Below are 20,006 nucleotides of genomic sequence, written 5' to 3' on the forward strand. Positions count from 1 at the left end.
TATCTTGGGAGGATACAAGTAGAATCTAGATTATCTTGTACTTGGCTAAAGAAACCATATCATGCTTGACGAATTATCAGTTTTAGACTTTACGAGGAAAAAAAAATTAGTTTGTTAATTTTGTAAATATGGATACCAAAATGTAAAATTTGATATCAATTAAGTTAACTAATGAATCAAATTTGTAAAATTTGAAAATATGGAAACGAACCGAGCAATTGAAAAGTGGGATACCAAAATCATCCTCAAGTGTACTTAAAAAAAATAATAAGATTTTAATTTCTATTGCAACAAGTCGTTATTTCTTATTAGAGATAAAAGAATTTTAGGACTGAACAATAAGATTTGTGTAACAAGCATTTAGTTGTATGAGATTAAAGGCAAAATGCTCACAAAAATAAATCTCCAATAAGGTTTTGCAATAATATCTATTGTGAGTCTGTCAGAGATTTAATACACTCGAGTGTAAATATTTTTACACTATCAACTAATCAATGGTTTACGTTTCAATGTGATATGAGAATAGTAATATATAGGTAGTATTTGAGTTAAGCTCATGAAAGCCAAATTAGAAGCCCTGCAACTGCAACCAAACTTTCTAACAATCTCTTCCCGATATAAGACGCACTATTCTTAGCTGTGGCCGTTTCATCTATCCCTTGGTTTCTACCATTCTGGGAACTTCCTTCAGCTGAATGCACAAAAGAACACATTAAAAATAAATGCAAAATTTAGTACTACACCATTGAAACTCAAATGTCAATGTCAAAAATAAATTCTAAAAATGAAATATTTTGTTGAAAGGATCACTACCAGAAGTAGTGGGCGAAGGACTGATAGAACCACCATTGGATTTCTGACCAATTTGATTAAAAGCTTGAGCTTCAGGTGATTTAGGATCCAAGTGAAGAAGTGCTGTTCAAATCGTTTCAAACAAGAATTTCTTGAGAAAAAATCAAACCTCAAATATTTTTAACTTTCGCAGTTGAAAACTCAGAGATAACAGATACACAAACAAAGTAAAATTGGCAAATTTAGATGCCCTTTTTTTCCCCTTTAAAATGTGTTATTGTCTAGTTATGAATGAGAAAAGTAGAAAAGTTTGAAGTACATGACTTGTTGACCATTCATTACATAGTAAATGGAATGTAACACTCTTTTGTTCTTTAAGGAAAATGAAAGGCTTGATAATGATAAAACTTAGACCACAAATATTCTGATTTTTTTAGAAATATACTAAAATTGGAAGATTTAGGGCCTGAGTATTCTCAGTTAAGAAACTGTTTTATAAAATAATTTTAGACTACTTAGTAATCAATTTCTTATCCAAAATATATAAGTTTGGAGAATCCTATCCAAAATAAGTGTTCTAAAATCCAAAAAACAAAAACAACGGGAAATTGTTTTCTCAGCTTCTTCTGTTTTAATCTTATTCAAGTTCCCTCTCAATTTCACATTCTGTGTCTCACATCATTCTCCGCCAAACAGTCTGAAGAACTGATAGCAGAGGCTATCTGCTAAGAGCAAAACGAAGGAAATAAAGAGAAGATAAGCAAATTCAAATTCTGTTCTGTGCTTTTTCATTCCTTTTCTCTTGATATTTACAGGCTTACACTGCTTATTGTTTTCTAGCAGATAATAACAAACTCTGTTATAACAGAATTTGAGGATAACAGAATTTGGGAAAAGCACTATCTCTGTCCCCTAACTAACTGCAGTGCACTAATGCTGTCGCGGCTAAACGTAATCTCTGAGGTGAGTGGGTCTGTTGTGGTTCCTTGCTGGTCTGCTATTAGCTGCTACCTCTGGTTCTTCCGTAATGTTGTTGTTGCTATCAAGAACCTTGTTTAGTTGTATCTTGAAAACTAAAAATAGTTTTGAAAATAGAAATAAAGACTCTTTTTTTTCCTATTAAAAACATGTTATCATCAGACAATGAAAGATAAAAACATTAGTTGTTATATGGCCACTAACAAGACTCATTGCATAGGAAATGGAAACATAACACTGTAGTGTAGTGTTCTTCAAGAAAAAAGGAAGACTTAATTTGAAATTGAACATACCAGAGCACTGTGAGAGATTATCAGGTGTTTTGCAAAGAGAAGGGAGACCAACAGCAATTGTCATGTTAATCTTTAAGCCAAGGTCAGGAACATCCCTGTCTTTGAGAATAAGGCAGACACACTTCTTGTTGGTCTTCATGGCTTGTGTGAGACCACTGCAACAATCTACTGTGGGTGCTTTCGTGTCAGCACCCAAATATGGCAGACACGTTGCAACACCAGTCAGGGATTCTGCACACTAATAAATTCTGTGGTTTCATTGTGAACTCACTGAAGAAGACCAGTTTGTTGACTTAGTCTGGATCATTTCAATTTTGTTTCTGTTAAAAAAACACTAAATGAAATTAAATATGTTTTTAATAAATTTTTATTTTATATTGAATTTCTAATAAATTAATATTTTTATTTTTTATCATTGATTTTTTATTTTAGTCTATGATAAATTAAAAAAAATTGTTTACTTTCTAGTAAATTTTATTTTAATATGTATTAATAATAAATGAAAAATATTTATAATGAAGAAAAAAAAATAATTTATTAGGGACTAAAAATAAGTGTTTAATATAAAAAATAAAATTATCATTTTATTAAAAATTTATCATAAATTAAAAATTTATTAAATATATATATATAATCAGATATTTATTAAAAATAAAAAAATATATTTAAGCCCCTTAAATAATTAAGCAGTACATGTGTGGGATAGTAGACTTCCTTCTTGTGAACAGGACCTGATCCTGAGTGTATTTTTCATATTTGTCGAAGCAAAAAAACCAAATAAAGTGAAACAATGTTTGACTTCCTATCTTCAAAGTTAAAAGTTAAGTCTCTGGAGAAGATGGCTTCGATAAAGACACAATAAAACTGCCTCTGGAGAAGAGGGAATTTCAAGACATTTGTTCTTCCCTAAAAGCAACTTAACTCTAATGAAAATGTTAACACTGAACAAGAGGCTATAGTCGAAAACCAACTAACATTCCAAAATTCCTCACTAACCATCCGTATTATATTTGACAGCCACACCCGTGATGAAAATTATAGTGTGGTCTCATTCCACTGTCTCAATAAATAAAAAATATACAAAAAATCACAATAAGGATATGTTAATTAAGAATTTAATTTAAATACACTTAGAATTGCAATTAACTATATATATTCTCCTATAACTTTTTTTAGTAATTGTTTTACAAATCATTAGGTGATATCTAATTAATTAACAATTTAAATTTTTACACTGTCTATCTAAATTAAACTCATGTATTAACATCATCAAAGTTATTTTTGTTTTAGTTTTGATAGTTTTTTTTCTAATTAAGTACTACTAGTAGTTGCCATTCTCATTATTTTATTATACGTACATTCTAATTAACTTGAGATACCATTAAGATAAAAGTGGTGTGAAAAAAAGAGCATCAAAGTAGGCGTACGTATGGCGTCAAGAGTTTCATCACTTGTTCTGTGAGGGAAACAAAAAACATTATAAGTTCAAAATTCAAAGCAAAAGAATTCCTTTTATAAAACACATCATTTGTTTCTCAATTCTCCTAAGAAAAAAACCACTTGCACTAATGGGTTGGTACAAGGGTCCTTGTGGCAGCCATCATGCACAACAATGCAAATTCCCTGACTTGGTAATAAAGGCTAGGAAGGAATTCGTAATAACCACTGAATCAAAGTCTTCTGTAACATTTGGAAATATGTGAGTGAGATTTTCAAAACACCAAACAGTTATAGTATCAAATGTTGTATCTTCAAATTTGGTTTTTTTCCGTTAGGCCTAGATTTCTTCTTGGTATCAGAATGTATCCTAGATCCATTCAAAAGAATTACGCATCATGCCGAAAGAGTGCTAGACGTGAGGGGTGAATTAAAAAAAATAAAAATCCAAGTCCCATATTGGTTAGAGATAGTCTCAAGATAGAATTTATAAGGTGAGGACAACCCTCACCTGAGCTAGCTTTTAGGGTTGAGTTAGGCTCAAATTTTTTCTCTTTCTACCCAAATAGAGTTGCAAAAATGGAAGATTGAGAGCTTAATTAGATAGAATTCAAAGTTGCAAATTCCAAACCTGTTTTTACAAAAAAAAAAGGTTTAATTATCCTTTTGACCCTTAAAGTTACGACAATATTTCTTTTTAGTTCTTATAGTTTAAATCATTCTATTTTAGTCCCGGTTGAATTATTTTTTTTACTCTTTGATTCTCACCATCAAGTTTCGACTAAAGTCAATTGTTGAAACTAATGTTATGGAGAGGGCAAAGACACTCTCCTATGCACACACGAGACATGGCTGATTATCTTTTCTCTCAACAACAAACCGGCACCTGCAACATCATCCCAACCATGAAGGCACAAACTACCACACCTCTGTTACTCATGGAACCAGAAACTCACAATCACACACTTTATCTGCAGCAATCAAAACCATCATCCCATTGGAACGATCAACTTAGTTCAATGCTGTGATACCACTCCAACTTGATGAGACACAGTAAAGAAGGAGATTACATCATGGCAATTGGCAAATGCTAAGCTTTCAGAGGTCGGTGGCAGACTCAAGAATAATGGAATGTGTAGTGCCTTTGTCTCATACCTCCATTACACTTCAGTTGTACCTGAGCTTGCTTCCCTATTTTTATTAATTTTCTTCATGTTTATGTGTGAGTTGAATCTTCCCCGCGAGGACAAAAAGGTAAAAAAAATATAAATATAAGAACCAAAATGAATATCTTAAATTATAGGGACTAAAAAAAATTATCACAACTATAAGGATTAAAAGAGTAATTAAATCAAAATAAAATAAACTAGTGCAAAATAATGGTGGTGTGGTTAGACACTTTTAATCCTAAATGTCTCGTTGTTGACATATATACTTCTACATATGTGTGCATTTTGCAACCACCACCATTAGTGGAGTAAAATTTTAAATGCTAACCCTTCTACGGTATATATCCTACATAGGCATTGTTAGTAGTAAATACCAACCGTGAACCAGAAAATTGTGGATTCAACCTTTTTCGTCTTCCTTCTTCTTCATGGCAGTGCTATTTGCAACTCATGTTCTTCTCTTGATATTGTCCACTGCAACAACTCTCCACTTCAGTGCAAGCAAGGCAGCAAGGCTCAATATGACTTGCAGTGAGAAGGAAAGGAATGCACTCCTCAGCTTCAAGCATGGACTAGCAGACCCTTCAAACAGGCTTTCATCATGTCGGATTGCTGTACATGGCCAGGGGTTCACTGCAACAACACTGGTCAAGTCATGGAAATCAATCTTGACACACCTGTGGGCTCTCCCTATAGGGAGTTGAGTGGAGAGATTAGTCCTTCTTTGCTTGGACTAAAATATTTGAATCATTTGGACTTGAGTTCAAATTATTTTGTTCTTACTCCAACACCAAGCTTCCTAGGCTCATTGGAGAGTCTGAGATACTTGGACCTTAGCTTAAGTGGGTTCATGGGATTAATCCCTCATCAACTAGGAAACCTCTCAAACCTAGCACCTTAATCTTGGATACAATTATGCTCTTCAGATAGATAACCTTAATTGGATATCAAGGCTATCTTCCTTGGAGTACCTTGATTTGAGTGGTTCAGACCTTCATAAACAAGGTAACTGGCTTCAAGTACTGAGTGCACTTCCATCTCTTTCAGAACTACACTTGGAGAGCTGCCAAATTGATAACTTAGGACCACCAAAAGGAAAAACCAACTTCACACATCTCCAAGTCCTTGATCTTTCAAATAACAATCTCAATCAGCAAATCCCTTCATGGCTATTTAATCTCAGCAAAACTCTTGTCCAACTTGATTTACACAGTAACCTTTTACAGGGTGAAATTCCACAAATAATATCAAGCCTACAGAACATAAAAAACCTAGACCTGCAGAACAATCAACTCAGTGGGCCACTTCCAGATTCATTAGGCCAGCTAAAGCATCTTAAAGTTCTAGATCTCAGTAATAATACCTTTACTTGTCCAATTCCCTCACCATTTGCAAACTTGTCATCCTTGAGAACTTTAAACCTTGCTCACAACCGACTGAATGGAACCATTCCTAAGAGTTTTGAGTTCCTCAAAAACCTGCAGGTATTAAATCTTGGAGCTAATTCTTTGACTGGTGATGTGCCTGTAACTCTTGGAACTCTCTCAAATTTAGTGACGTTAGACCTTTCATCTAATTTGTTAGAAGGATCTATAAAAGAGTCAAATTTTGTAAAACTTTTTACATTAAAGGAACTACGTTTGTCTTGGACAAACTTGTTCCTCAGTGTCAACTCTGGATGGGCTCCTCCTTTTCAGCTTGAATATGTTTTACTGAGCTCCTTTGGAATAGGTCCTAAGTTTCCAGAATGGCTAAAAAGGCAAAGTTCTGTGAAGGTTTTGACAATGTCTAAGGCAGGTATTGCAGACTTGGTTCCAAGTTGGTTTTGGAATTGGACTTTGCAAATTGAATTCCTGGATCTGTCAAACAATCTGTTAAGTGGAGACCTATCTAACATCTTTCTAAATTCCAGCGTCATAATTTTGAGTTCTAATTTGTTCAAGGGTAGATTGCCAAGTGTGTCTGCAAATGTTGAAGTGCTGAATGTTGCCAATAACTCAATTTCCGGAACAATTTCTCCCTTTTTATGTGGAAAGCCAAATGCTACTAATAAGTTAAGTGTGCTTGATTTTTCAAATAATGTCTTGTCTGATGATCTTGGTCACTGTTGGGTGCATTGGCAAGCTTTGGTGCATGTGAACTTGGGCAGTAACAATTTGTCTGGTGAAATTCCAAACTCCATGGGGTATCTGTCTCAACTTGAGTCTTTGCTGTTAGACGACAACCGCTTCTCAGGATATATTCCTTCAACACTGCAAAATTGCTCTACAATGAAATTCATAGACATGGGAAATAACCAACTTTCTGACACAATACCAGATTGGATGTGGGAAATGCAATATGATAGAAATGTGATTAGTGAAGTGGGGCCTAGGCCAAGGGTGTGGAGAGTTTATACTAGGAAAAAGACAAAAGGAATGAAAGATGATGACGTGGCTGTGAACGTATGAGAGTGACTATAGATAGCTATTGCTGGAAGGGAATAAGGAAGAGGGAATTCAGTTAGGACTTGGTGGGGTCACCTCTAGGTGATTTGGGAGCACTGCGTGCTTGGGAATTGGTTGTTACTACCAGTTTGTTATTCTTTCTTTCTTTCTGCTCTTATCTTCCTGCAATTGTGTATCTCACAGCAATACCATTGCAGTTTCATTACTTATATTACACTGTTATATCCATTTTATCACTATTTCTGTGCATTAAGACCCATCACAATATCTAATGGTTCTTCGTCTAAGATCCAACAATTTCAATGGCAGCATTACTCAAAATATGTGTCAACTTTCTTGCCTTATAGTGCTGGATCTTGGCAATAAAAGCCTGTCAGGATCCATTCCAAATTGTTTGGATGACATGAAAACAATGGCTGGTGAAGATGACTTCTTTGCAAACCCTTCAAGTTATTCATATGGCTCTGACTTCAGTTATAACCACTACAAGGAAACTCTTGCCTTAGTTCCCAAAAAAGATGAGTTAGAGTACAAAGACAATCTGATATTGGTGAGAATGATTGATCTTTCAAGTAATAAGCTGTCTGGAGCAATTCCATCTGAAATTTCCAAGCTATCTGCTTTGCGGTTTTTGAACTTGTCTAGAAATCATCTGTCTGGAGAGATACCAAATGACATGGGAAAAATGAAATTGTTAGAATCCCTTGATCTCTCACTAAACAACATTTCAGGTCAAATCCCTCAAAGCTTATCTGATTTGTCCTTCCTCAGTTTCCTGAATCTATCATACCACAACTTATCAGGCAGAATTCCCACGAGCACCCAACTTCAGAGCTTTGAAGAACTTAGCTACACTGGAAATCCTGAGCTTTGTGGTCCTCCTGTAACAAAAAATTGCACAAACAAGGAATGGTTGAGGGAGAGTGCTTCTGTTGGACACGGTGATGGTAATTTCTTTGGAACATCAGAGTTTTATATCGGTATGGGAGTTGGATTTGCAGCAGGATTTTGGGGTTTTTGCAGTGTTGTTTTCTTCAACAGAACTTGGAGGCGTGCTTATTTTCATTATCTTGACCACTTGAGAGATCTGATTTATGTGATGATAGTTTGAAGGTAAGAAGGTTACTTGGGAAATTATGAGTTTACCTGTTAACTGTTAAGAAGTGAGACATTACAACGTGTTAGTCTAGCCATTAAAAATGTGAAAAGGTTTACCATACTATGTACCTGTTCATCTGTGGTGTTCTGTCTGTTTTGCTTTCATTGGTATTAAATGTTCTTAATGTTAAGAGAACTAGACGAGCTTGAGACTTGAGTATCAAATTCTGTTTTGTATTTATGACGCATTATTGTCTTCTACTATCTGTGCACTAACAATGATTAGCATTAAAATAACTGAAATGACACACTCGGTGATTGGATTTAAGAAGATTGTTTTACACAACATGTAACTAAGAATTTGCCTGAATGAATTTAATTAGTGTAGAAAGTTGGAGCTTGCATAGGATTCTGCAGTTTCTAAGCTCTTCCACATCTTCCTTCTCTCGCTTTTCCTTACTCTGATACATTCCACATTCCCATTTCCTGAGTATTGATGCATTTATTCTATAATACTCATTAACAAGTTCATTTGACAAATCATGATTGATTAAATTTTAAAAATCATGAAATATTACTTTTTTCATTCATAATAGTTCCTATCGTTTTATACAAGGGTCACTAGTTGTATTGAATTCCCTCATACAAAATAAAGTTTCAAGCTATCAGATATAGGGTTTCCATCACACCTGTATCACCAGTGTGTGTATTAGAGAGAGAGGAGCTGGTATCTTTATTAAAGAAATAGGGAAATATCCAAAAAGATGGTTTTCCATCTGTTCATTTTCTTCCACTGGCCGATGTCTAGTTCTTCATCCACCCTATCTATTTTCACATCGGTTTCTCTCACTGTTTCAGTTCCGAGATCATAAATGTAGGGAAAAAAAATAGAAAAAAAGAATAGCATATACACTATATATGCATGTACAAAAAAAAAAAAAATACAAAACACTTGTCAAGTCCTTTTGCTCCTCAGACAATGAAAACAGATTTAGAATGCTCTGATAATTTATATTTACTTTAATTTCACTTTTGATCTCCATGCATTATGTAAATTAGGTATTATAATTTTGTAAGCTTAATTTGGTCCCTTAGATGTGGCTTATTCACTTCTGCTTCCTTATAACTGCAATATTCTAAGGGATCAAAAGTTTAGTTCAGTATGTGTTAGGCAACATGGTAGTTGTCATATTATCTACCTTTCATCTAGTGTCATGCCAGCAAATATCTGTTAAATATTCAAAGAAAGATGGATGTAGGGATTGAAATTGCAATGCCTAGTGGATCCAATCCAATTCTCCCAATTGGAACTTACAATAGACCAAAATCGCACAATTACTGTACCTGAAAAATAAAGAATGCAATTAAACTTTTATATTTTTTATCTTTGATTTTAATTTCATAAAAAAAATCTTTTCAAACTCAAATTCAGTCAATTATAATAGAACCATACAATAGTTTTTTTTCCAGGGAAACCACACAATAGTTTTAAAAACATTTATATGCAGTTTTTTAATTAAAAGTCAAATCAGAATTCAATTAATGCATTGAAATCAATTTATTAATTACTTTCATTCTACTAAAAACACCAATCTTTTTTAAAAAATTTATTAACATAAAAAATATAATGCAATTATTGAATTACAATAGCGACAATTAGACTTGTGTTTTATTGAATTGTTTGATTATATTTTTAATCACTAGATGGACCTAGTGACAAGGGAGTTTGACTAATTCGCACAAGGGAGTTAAATATTTCAATAAATTGTATATTTATTTTTCTCTTCTATCACTATTCTTAAACTATCACCACATAAGTAAATGAAATTTAGACAAAAACTTTAATATATGAAGACTTGTGGTCTAACAATAAATAGCTAGGACCATAATTTTATAATTTAAAAAACATGCCACACTTCTTAATTTGTAGATCTTCTAATTTACTTTTTAATACATGAAGAAATTTGGACCAAGACTTATTAAAGAAAAAACTATGATCTCAATAATTATGATAGACCAAGTTAAACAAGCAATTTACACTTCTTTATATCTCACTAATTAACTTTTAATGGAAAAGAAAATAATATTCATGTTAAAATACGATTAGAAATAAACGCCACAACAATCTTTCCAATTAATAACAATGAAAATTAGTCTTTTTTTACATATAAGAAGAATATTCTTTTGTGAATTAAAAAATAAATCAAAATTAAATAACTAAATTTGAACAAAATAATCTTTTTTATATTGATTTTTTAATCTAAATAGTCTCTAAATTAGATTCTTTTCCTATAATTGATGTATTCATCATTTATAATTTTTTCCTTCCTTACTTAATTTTAAACATTTGTTGTCAATGATAAAGGACTTGATATGAAGGTAATGTAGTGACCTATGGTTCAAGTTGAAGAAGTGGGGGGACATTGTCATGAAATTGATGGAGTGGCCTATGGGATATGGATCAAGGTGAAGAAGTCAGAGACCTTAATATGGCTGGACTTTGTGGAGTGTCCTAAGGTTCAAGATGAAAAAAAGGAGGAGCTTGACATGGACTTGATGGAGTAGCCTATGGTTCAAGTTGAAAAAGTGGGGACCTTGATATGGATTTGGTGGAGTAGCCAGCGATTTGTCTAGGAGAAAATTTTGTTTTCATTTTTTTTAATTTTGAATAATAAAATTTTGATAGTTTAAAATTAATTATGGGTTCAAATTCCAAGTAATAGAATATTTGAATTTTATAATGCAAGACTTTTTGTTATATACTTAGAGGATTGATTTAAATAATAGTTAAAATTTGAAGACTAATTAAGCTAAATTTAATTACCTTAGATGTAAACTACTCAAAGTTTTAAAAAGTTGTTAATATTTTCTTAAAATAAAACTTTCATTGATTTAAGCAATTCTATACGGTAAACTAAAATAAAAAAGTTTCCTATTTTAGTATTTGGCAAAAGAATAAATTATATTTCTTTGTTGATTTTTTAAGTTATCGTATCAATATTTTTCTTTTTGAGAATATTATACTGAACGTGAGTATTTTTATGATTGTTTAAATTTGGCACTTGCAAATTATTTAAAAAGTAAAATGGAAATTAAAATAATGTTTCTCCTCTTATTTAAGTTGATAACTTGTAAAAAAATACAAAATATGATACTGATTTTTTTGAGGAAAAAAGTTAATAGTATTTTTCACACTTCTTTTTACATAACTAATTAATTTTTATATGATAAAAAAATAATATTCAAGTTCAAATACAATTAGAAATAGAAGACTTGAATTTTTTTAATAAAATGTTGGACTTTTATTGTTTAATTAACACAATTTTAACGAAAGGATTGATTAATCAAAATTAAATAATATTTAAATTCAATACAAAATTTTGTGTATATAGGAATTTTAAAAAGGGAGATAGATAAAGTAAATTCAAAATTATTTCCTATTCTAAGAATTAACTCGGGGGAATTGGATAATAAAGTCAATAATTAAAAAAAGGAAACGTCATAAAAAAAAGAAAAAAGAAAAGAAAGACACTTGCAGTAGTATAAATAATAGAAGTTTTATGATTTATATGCAGAAGCAAGAAGCACTTATACAATTAAGTTGTTTCTATATATGCGTTGCAGAAGTTGAAGAAGTCAGAGACCTTAATATGGGTGGACTTTGTGGAGTGTCCTAAGGTTCAAGATGAAAAAATGGAAGATCTTGACATGGACTTGATGGAGTAGTCTATGGTTCAAGTTGGAAAAGTGGGGACCTTGATATGGATTTGGTGGAGTGGCCAGCGGTTTCTCTAGTAGACAATTTTGTTTTCATTTCTTTTATTTTGAATAATTAAAATTTGATAGTTTAAAATTAATTATGGGTTCAAACCGCATGTAATAGAATATTTGAATTTTGTAAGGCAAGACTTTTTGTTGTTTACTTATCAGGTACAGGTTTAACGAAAGGTTTGATTTGAATAATAATAAAAATTTGAAGACTAATTAAGCCAAATTTAATTATCTTTGATGTAAACTACTTAAAGTTTTAAAAAAATAATTAATATTTTCTTAAAATAAAAATTTCATTGATTTAAGCAATTCTATACGGTAAACTAAAATAAAAAATGTTTCTTGTTTTAGTATTTGGCACAAGAATAAATTATATTTCTTTGTAGATTGTTTAAGTTATCGTATGGATTTTTATTTTTTTTAGAATATTATATTGAACTTGAGTATTCTCATGATTATTTAAATTTGGCACTTGCAATTATTTAAAAAGCAAAATGGAAATTAAAATTATGTTTCTCCTCTTATTTAAGTTGATAACTTGTAAAAAATATAAAATATGATACTGATTTTTTTTGAAAAAAAAAGTTGATATTCTTTTTACTTCTTTTTTTATAACTAATTAATTTTTATATGATAAATAAAATAATATTCAAGTTTGAATACAATTAGAAATACATGACACAATAACTTTTCCAATTGATGATAATTAAATCTAGTTTTTTTTTTTCCTATATAAGAGAATACTATTCTGTGAACTGAAAAATTGATTAAAATTAAATAATTAGATTGGAACGAAATTATTTTTTATAGATTTTTTAATAGAAATAGTCTTTAAAGTACACCCTTTTCCTATAATTGATTTATTCATCAATTAAATGAGTTAGATATTTCAATATATAAATTGAATATTTATTTTTCTCTTCTATCACTATTCTTAAACTATCACCATAAATGAAGTTTAGACAAAAACTTTAATATATGAAGACTTGTGGTCTAACAATAAATAGCTAGGACCATAATTTTATAATTTAAAAAACATGTCACCCTTCTTTCTAGATCTTCTAATTTACTTTTTAACTTAAATATGATCATGGAGAAATTTGGACCAAGACTTATAAAAGGAAAAACTATGATCTCAATAATTATGATAGATCAAGTTAAACAAGCAATTTAAACTTCTTTGTATCTCACTAATTAATTTTTAATAAAAAAGAAAATAATATTATGATTAAAAAACAATTAGAAATAGACAACACAACAATCATTAATGAAAATGAAGATTAATTAGTTTTTTTCACATATAAGAAGAATATTATTTTGTGAATTGAAAAATTGATCAAAATTAAATAGCTAGCTTGGAATGAAATAATTTTTTTAACCAAAATAGTCTTTAAAGTAAACTCTTTTCCTATAATTGATTTATTCATCAATTATATTTTTTTTCCTTGCTTGACTTAACTCACAACATTTGTTTTCAATGTCAGGGAACTTGATATGAAGGTAATGCAGTGATCTATGGTTCAAGTTGAAGAAGTCAGACCTTAACATCATGGCTGGACTTTGTGGAGTGTCCAAAGGTTCAAGATGAAAAAATGGAAAACCTTGAGATTGACTTGATGGTGTGAGCTATGATTTAGAAGACAATTTTCTTTTATATTATTTTTAGTTTGAATATTGAAAATTTGATAATTTAATATTAATCATGGGTTGGGATGTGATGAAATAGAAGTTTAACCAAATGTACGTAACAAAAGTTTAACGAAAGGATTGATTAAATAATAGTTAAAATTTGAAGTTTAATGACACTAAATTTTCATTTAAGCAGTATTATAGGGTAAATTAAAATAAAATGATTCTTATTTATTTTTGTAAAAAAAACTGTACCAAAAAGAATGTTTCTTATGTTAGTATTCAGCACAAGAATAAATCATATTTCTTTGTTATTAATTTTGATTTTTTATGAATTTAGTGTATATAGGAATTTTAAAAAGGGAGATAGATACAGTAAATACAAAAATTTTCGTATTCTAAGAATTAATTTGGGAGAATTGGATAAATAATAGAAGCAAGAAAAAAACAGGCAGGGCAGCAGTATAAATAATAGAAGTTTGATGATTAATATGCAGAAGCAAGAAGTAGACTTGTTTCAGCTCTAAAAAAAAAACACTTGTTTTCTATATTTGCGTTGCATGATCATGAATTCCTCCTCCATTTATATTCTTGTCTTTCTCCACCTTTGGTTATGTAGGTTACCTTGCAGAGAGAGTGTGTGCATCCCAAGTGAGCGTGAGACACTTTTGAAGTTTAAGAATAATCTCATAGATCCTTCAAATAGGCTTTGGTCTTGGAATCATAATCATACCAACTGTTGCCACTGGTATGGAGTCCTCTGCCACAACGTCACTTCCCATCTTCTTCAGCTTCACCTCAACACTTCACCTTCTACTGCTTTCTATCGTTACTATGATGGCTACTTTGATAGGGAAGCTTATAGGGGATTCCAGTTTGGTGGAGAGATAAGTCCTTGTTTGGCTGATTTAAAGCATTTGAATTACTTGGACTTGAGCGGCAATAGATTTCTTGGAGAAGGTATGTCAATTCCTTCTTTCCTTGGGACAATGACTTCCTTGACTCACCTCGACCTCTCTGGTAATGGATTCATGGGGAAGATTCCATCTCAGATTGGGAATCTCTCCAATTTGGTCTATCTTGACCTCGCAAGTTATTATTTAAATTCTCTGATTGCTGAAAATGTAGAATGGGTATCAAGTATGTGGAAGCTTGAATATCTTGATTTGAGTAATGCAAACCTATCCAAAGCATTTCATTGGCTACACACTCTCCAATCTCTTCCTTCTTTGACCCACCTATATTTGTCATACTGCACACTCCCTCACTATAATGAACCATCCTTGCTCAACTTCTCATCTCTGCAAACTCTCGATCTTTCCCGTACTCGTTATTCCCCTGCCATTTCTTTTGTCCCTAAGTGGATATTCAAATTGAAGAAACTTGTTTCTCTTCAATTACAGGGTAATGAAATTCAAGGTCCGATTCCTGGTGGTATTCGAAACCTCTCACTTCTTCAAAATATTGACTTGTCTTTCAACTCATTTTCATCTTCTATACCTAATTGCTTATACGGTCTTCATCGTCTCAAGTTCCTCAACCTAGTGCACAACAACTTGCATGGGACTATTTCTGATGCCCTGGGAAATTTGACTTCTCTTGTTGAACTTGTTTTGTCATATAATCAACTTGAAGGAACAATTCCGACTTTTTTGGGAAATCTCCGCAACTCAAGGGAGATAGATTTAACATATCTCGATCTCTCTATGAATAAATTCAGTGGAAATCCATTTGAAAGTCTTGGATCACTCTCTAAATTGTCATCGCTTTTTATTAATGACAATAATTTTCAAGGAGTTGTCAACGAAGATGATCTTGCAAATCTTACAAGTTTGAGGGCGTTTGATGCATCAGGGAACAATTTCACTTTAAAAGTGGGTCCCAATTGGCTTCCTAATTTCCATCTTTCCTATTTGGATGTGACATCATGGCATATAGGTCCCAACTTTCCATCGTGGATTCAGTCACAAAACAAACTTCGATATGTTGGACTGTCTAACACAGGGATTTTAGATTCTATTCCCACTTGGTTCTGGGAAGCACAGTCTCAGGTTTTGTATTTAAACCTCTCTCATAATCATATCCATGGTGAGCTTGTGACTACTATAAAAAATCCAATATCTATCCAAACTGTTGATCTAAGCACAAATCACTTATGTGGTAAATTACCCCATCTTTCAAATGATGTGTATGAGTTAGACCTTTCAACCAATTCATTCTCTGAATCCATGCAAGATTTTTTATGTAACAATCAGGACAAGCCAATGCAATTAGAATTTCTCAATCTTGCATCAAATAATCTATCAGGAGAAATACCTGATTGTTGGATTAATTGGCCATTTCTAGTGGAAGTGAATTTACAAAGCAACCATTTTGTTGGGAACTTCCCCCCATCCATGGGTTCCTTGGCTGAGCTGCAGTCATTAGAAATTCGTAACAACTTGCTCTCGGGAATATTTCCTACCAGTTTGAAGAAGACTAGCCAATTGATATCCTTGGATCTTGGAGAAAATAATCTTTCAGGAACTATTCCACCGTGGGTTGGAGAAAAGCTCTCAAATATGAAAATCCTCCGCCTTCGATCAAACAGTTTTTCCGGTCACATTCCAAATGAAATATGTCAGATGAGTCTTCTTCAGGTTTTAGACCTTGCAAAAAATAATTTGTCTGGCAATATACCCAGCTGTTTCCGTAACTTGAGTGCCATGACACTAGTGAACCGGAGTCCATTTCCCCAAATCTATTCTTATGCACCAAATGATACAGCATACTCTTCGGCATCAGGTATAGTTAGTGTGCTACTATGGCTAAAAGGAAGAGGAGATGAGTATGGAAGCATTCTGGGTTTGGTAACAAGTATTGATCTGTCAAGTAACAAATTATTAGGAGAAATTCCTAGAGAAATCACAGATCTAAATAGATTGAACTTTTTGAACTTGTCCCACAACCAATTGATTGGTCCTATTCCAGAAGGTATTGGTAATATGGGATCGTTACAAACCATTGATTTTTCGAGGAATCAACTTTTTGGTGAAATCCCTCCAACCATTTCTAATTTGAGCTTTTTGAGCATGCTAGACGTGTCTTATAATCATTTGAAGGGAAAAATTCCAACAGGAACTCAATTGCAAACCTTTGATGCCTCCAGCTTTATTGGCAACAATCTATGTGGTCCACCACTGCCCATAAACTGCAGCTCCAATGGGAAAACTCATAGTGATGAAGGAAGTCATGGGCATGGAGTGAATTGGTTTTTTGTCAGTATGACAATTGGATTTGTTGCGGGATTCTGGATAGTGATTGCTCCTTTACTTATTTGTAGATCATGGAGGTATGCCTATTTTCATTTCCTTGATCACGTGTGGTTCAAACTTCAATATTTTTGCTCATGTAGTATCAGTGTTTAGTGTTGCTTAGAATACACCGATGTTTTATCATTGTATTGGCAGGTTGATCAATTTGTAGTCATTGCTATCTTTTTTTTTTCCAGAGTTTAGAGCCTTATGTAAATTCTGTTTTGGGATGTAAAGATTTGCATATTGAGCATAATATTACAGATGAATTCTAGTTAATGTCGTAATTTAGATCAACTAGTTGTAATTCTATGATAAAAAACCATTTGCTAAATCACGTAGATTAAGATTGAAATAGTTACTAAAAAAAAACATTTGATAAACTCTTTGGTTTAAACCAAGTTTTGAAACCACGTGTTTGGTCAGTTGCTTAAGTTAATATTGGGTGAGTTTTTTTAAATTAAAGAAAAAAAGTAATTTTGAAATAAACATTTTTTATATAAGCATTTTTTTTAAGCAAGCTATGGGATGTTTCTTAAAAGAAACAAAAGCAGTTTAGATAATTATACTAAAAAAAGTTACTTATTTTATTAAAATAATAATTTATTTCATCAAATAAATTTAAACAAACTAATCCATTATATTTCAATTTTCAGTAATGTGTTATATTTAATGCATAAGAGTTGTACTGTGGGAATTGTTGTCATTGCATCTACATACACAAGTGTATCTATTTTTTTTTAAGTTATGTTTCTTTGAAATTTATCCATATGCTTGAATCTCTCTGGAAATGAGATTTCAAATATTCCCTTGTTGTTGGGTAATGAAATGCAAGGTCCGATTCCCTGGTGGTATTCCAAACCTCACACATCTTCAAAATTTTGACTTGTCCAAAAATTCATTCTCATATTTTGTTTATTTAAAATTTAGATAATCTTTTAATAATGTCATTTAATTTTATTTTTTATAAATGAATAAATAAAATATTTATTTAATAATTAAATAAATACTAATTAACAATTTTTTTTAAAGGAAAACAAAATAAAAAAATAAAAAATTCTAAAATTAAAAACTTTAAACGTAAAAAAAAAAACCAAAATGACTATAAAGTCCTAAAAGGAAAAATAAAATAAAATAAAATAAAATTTATCACTTTAAAATCCTAATAGAAAAACTTATAACTTTGAAGTCGTAAAATTAAAAAAAAAAATCTAAATGACTTTGAAGTAATAAAAAAAAGGAGGCATAAATAATTTTACGATTTAAGTTAAAAAAAAAAAAAAGTCATATTACGACTTGTAACTTAAATATTATAATACCACTTATTCACTTTTGGGGCATGATTTGAAAAGTACCCACATGAGAAAAAAAAACAGAAAAAATTTGTCCCTAGATGATAAAATAACCCAATTTGACGGATTAAATTGGAGTTTTTAAAAATATTGACATGCTAGATTTTTACAACAACTCAATTGGTGGTGCCCTTTCTAGATGATTTGGAAAACTTTCAACATTAAGATATCTTGATCTGTCTATTGATAAATTCAGTGGAAATCGATTTGAAAGTCTTTGATCACTCTCTAAATTGTCATCTCATGAATATCTCTAAATTGTCATCTCTTCATATTCATGGCAATCTTTTTCAAAGAGTTGTCAAGGAAAATGATCTTAGAAATCTTACAAGCTTGAAGGAGTTTCATGCATCAGGGAACAATTTCACTTTAAAAGTGGGTCCCAATTGGCTTCCTAATTTTCAGCTTACCTCTTTGCATGTGAGATCGTGGCAGTAAGGTGCCAATTTTCCATCATGGATTCAGTCACAAAACAAACTTCAAGATATTGGACTGTCTAACACGGGGATTTTAGATTCTATTCCCATACGGATGTGAGAAGCACTTTCTCAGGTTTTGTATTTAAACCTCTCTTACAATCATATCCATGGTGAGCTTGGGACTACATTAAAGAATCCATTATCTATCCATACTATTGATCTAAGCTCAAATCACTTATGTGGTAAATTATCCTATCTTTCAAGTGATGTGTTTCGGTTAGATCTTTCAAGCAATTCATTCTCTGAACCCAAGAAATTAGAATTTCTGAATCTTGCATCAAATAATTTGTCTGGAGAAATACCAAATTGTTGGATGATTTGGCCATTTCTAGTGGAAGTGAATTTACAAAGCAACCATTTTGTTGGGAACTTACCCTCATCCATGGGAATGACTACAGAGATAGAAATGAGGAGGAATTTTACTGTCTTTGTTCTGCATAATGAAGTTTTCTCGTATTATTTAGTTTTTTCACCATTTTTTGTTTCCTTATCTTCCTGATGCTATTTTAGACTCTTCTCAATCATCAAACTGACAGCCTAGACTTGTTTATTTCAGCTTTGGTGGAAGTTAATTTTTAATGTAATGAATTATTATATCACTTTGTGGGATAATGTACTGTCTTACTCTATCCCACTCAAAATATCTTTATTGTTTTTCCTATTATTGATTTCATCACGAGTCAAGAGTTGTTGTAATTGTTTCTCCAACTAATGGAATTAATCCGAGAAGACCCACAAACCCAACTTGAACATTTTGTTAGATCACAGGGTGAGAGAAAGCAGTGCATACTAAAGTCAATTTTGAGGGACCAATGGACTTGGAAGAAGATCCTCATTCCCACAAAGTACATATCAAGTATATATGCTCCAGCCAATTATCAAGCAGTGGATCCAACAGCAATTGTCATGTTAATCTTTAAGCCAAGGTTAGGATCATCCCTGTCTTTGAGAATAAGGCAGACACACTTCTTGTTGGTCTTCATGGCTTGTGTGAGACCACTGCAACAATCTGCGGTGGGTGCTTTCGTATCACCACCCAAATATGGCAGACACGTTGTAACACCTGTCAGGGATTCTGCACATCTCTGTTTGTCTTGAGCTGAATCTCCCATTGCATGACTAACCAATACCAATGTTATTGCTAACACTAGCAAGTGTGGTAGACAAGCATTTGAATCCATTTTTCAATCTTGATGAATGAATGAGTGGAGATAGATTATATTATAGTCTATGGAACAAGTTTAGAATGAGTATACAGAGGAGGGTTG

General features: G+C 31.9%; 2 protein-coding genes and 1 pseudogene across 3 annotated transcripts; 2 read left to right on the plus strand and 1 right to left on the minus strand.

Moving 5' to 3' along the window:
• Nucleotides 1-338: 338 nt before the first annotated feature.
• On the minus strand, nucleotides 339-19,990 carry LOC121173747 (non-specific lipid transfer protein GPI-anchored 14). 2 transcript variants are annotated; one of them, XM_041010596.1, is made up of 4 exons: nucleotides 19,660-19,990; nucleotides 2,064-2,143; nucleotides 814-915; nucleotides 339-691 (listed from the first exon to the last, which is right to left on the minus strand). In XM_041010596.1, the coding sequence occupies exons 1-4, from the start codon at nucleotides 19,917-19,919 to the stop codon at nucleotides 555-557; spliced, it is 579 nt and encodes a 192-aa protein (XP_040866530.1). In that variant the 5' UTR covers nucleotides 19,920-19,990; the 3' UTR covers nucleotides 339-554. The 2 variants fall into 2 exon arrangements, 1 of the variants encoding a protein (XP_040866530.1); XR_005889075.1 differs by lacking the exons at nucleotides 339-691; nucleotides 814-915; nucleotides 19,660-19,990 and adding an exon at nucleotides 1,386-1,831 and having other exon boundaries at nucleotides 2,064-2,482.
• LOC102661525 (receptor-like protein EIX2) lies at nucleotides 5,039-8,244 on the plus strand (annotated as a pseudogene).
• On the plus strand, nucleotides 14,126-17,128 carry LOC102661658 (receptor-like protein EIX2). The gene has a single exon (XM_014768859.2). It carries the CDS (start codon nucleotides 14,175-14,177, stop codon nucleotides 17,019-17,021), a length of 2,847 nt encoding a protein of 948 aa, XP_014624345.1. The 5' UTR covers nucleotides 14,126-14,174; the 3' UTR covers nucleotides 17,022-17,128.
• Nucleotides 19,991-20,006: the final 16 nt, after the last annotated feature.

The sequence above is a fragment of the Glycine max genome, chromosome 16 (assembly GCF_000004515.6).
Source record: "Glycine max cultivar Williams 82 chromosome 16, Glycine_max_v4.0, whole genome shotgun sequence".
NCBI classification, from domain to species: Eukaryota; Viridiplantae; Streptophyta; class Magnoliopsida; order Fabales; family Fabaceae; genus Glycine; species Glycine max.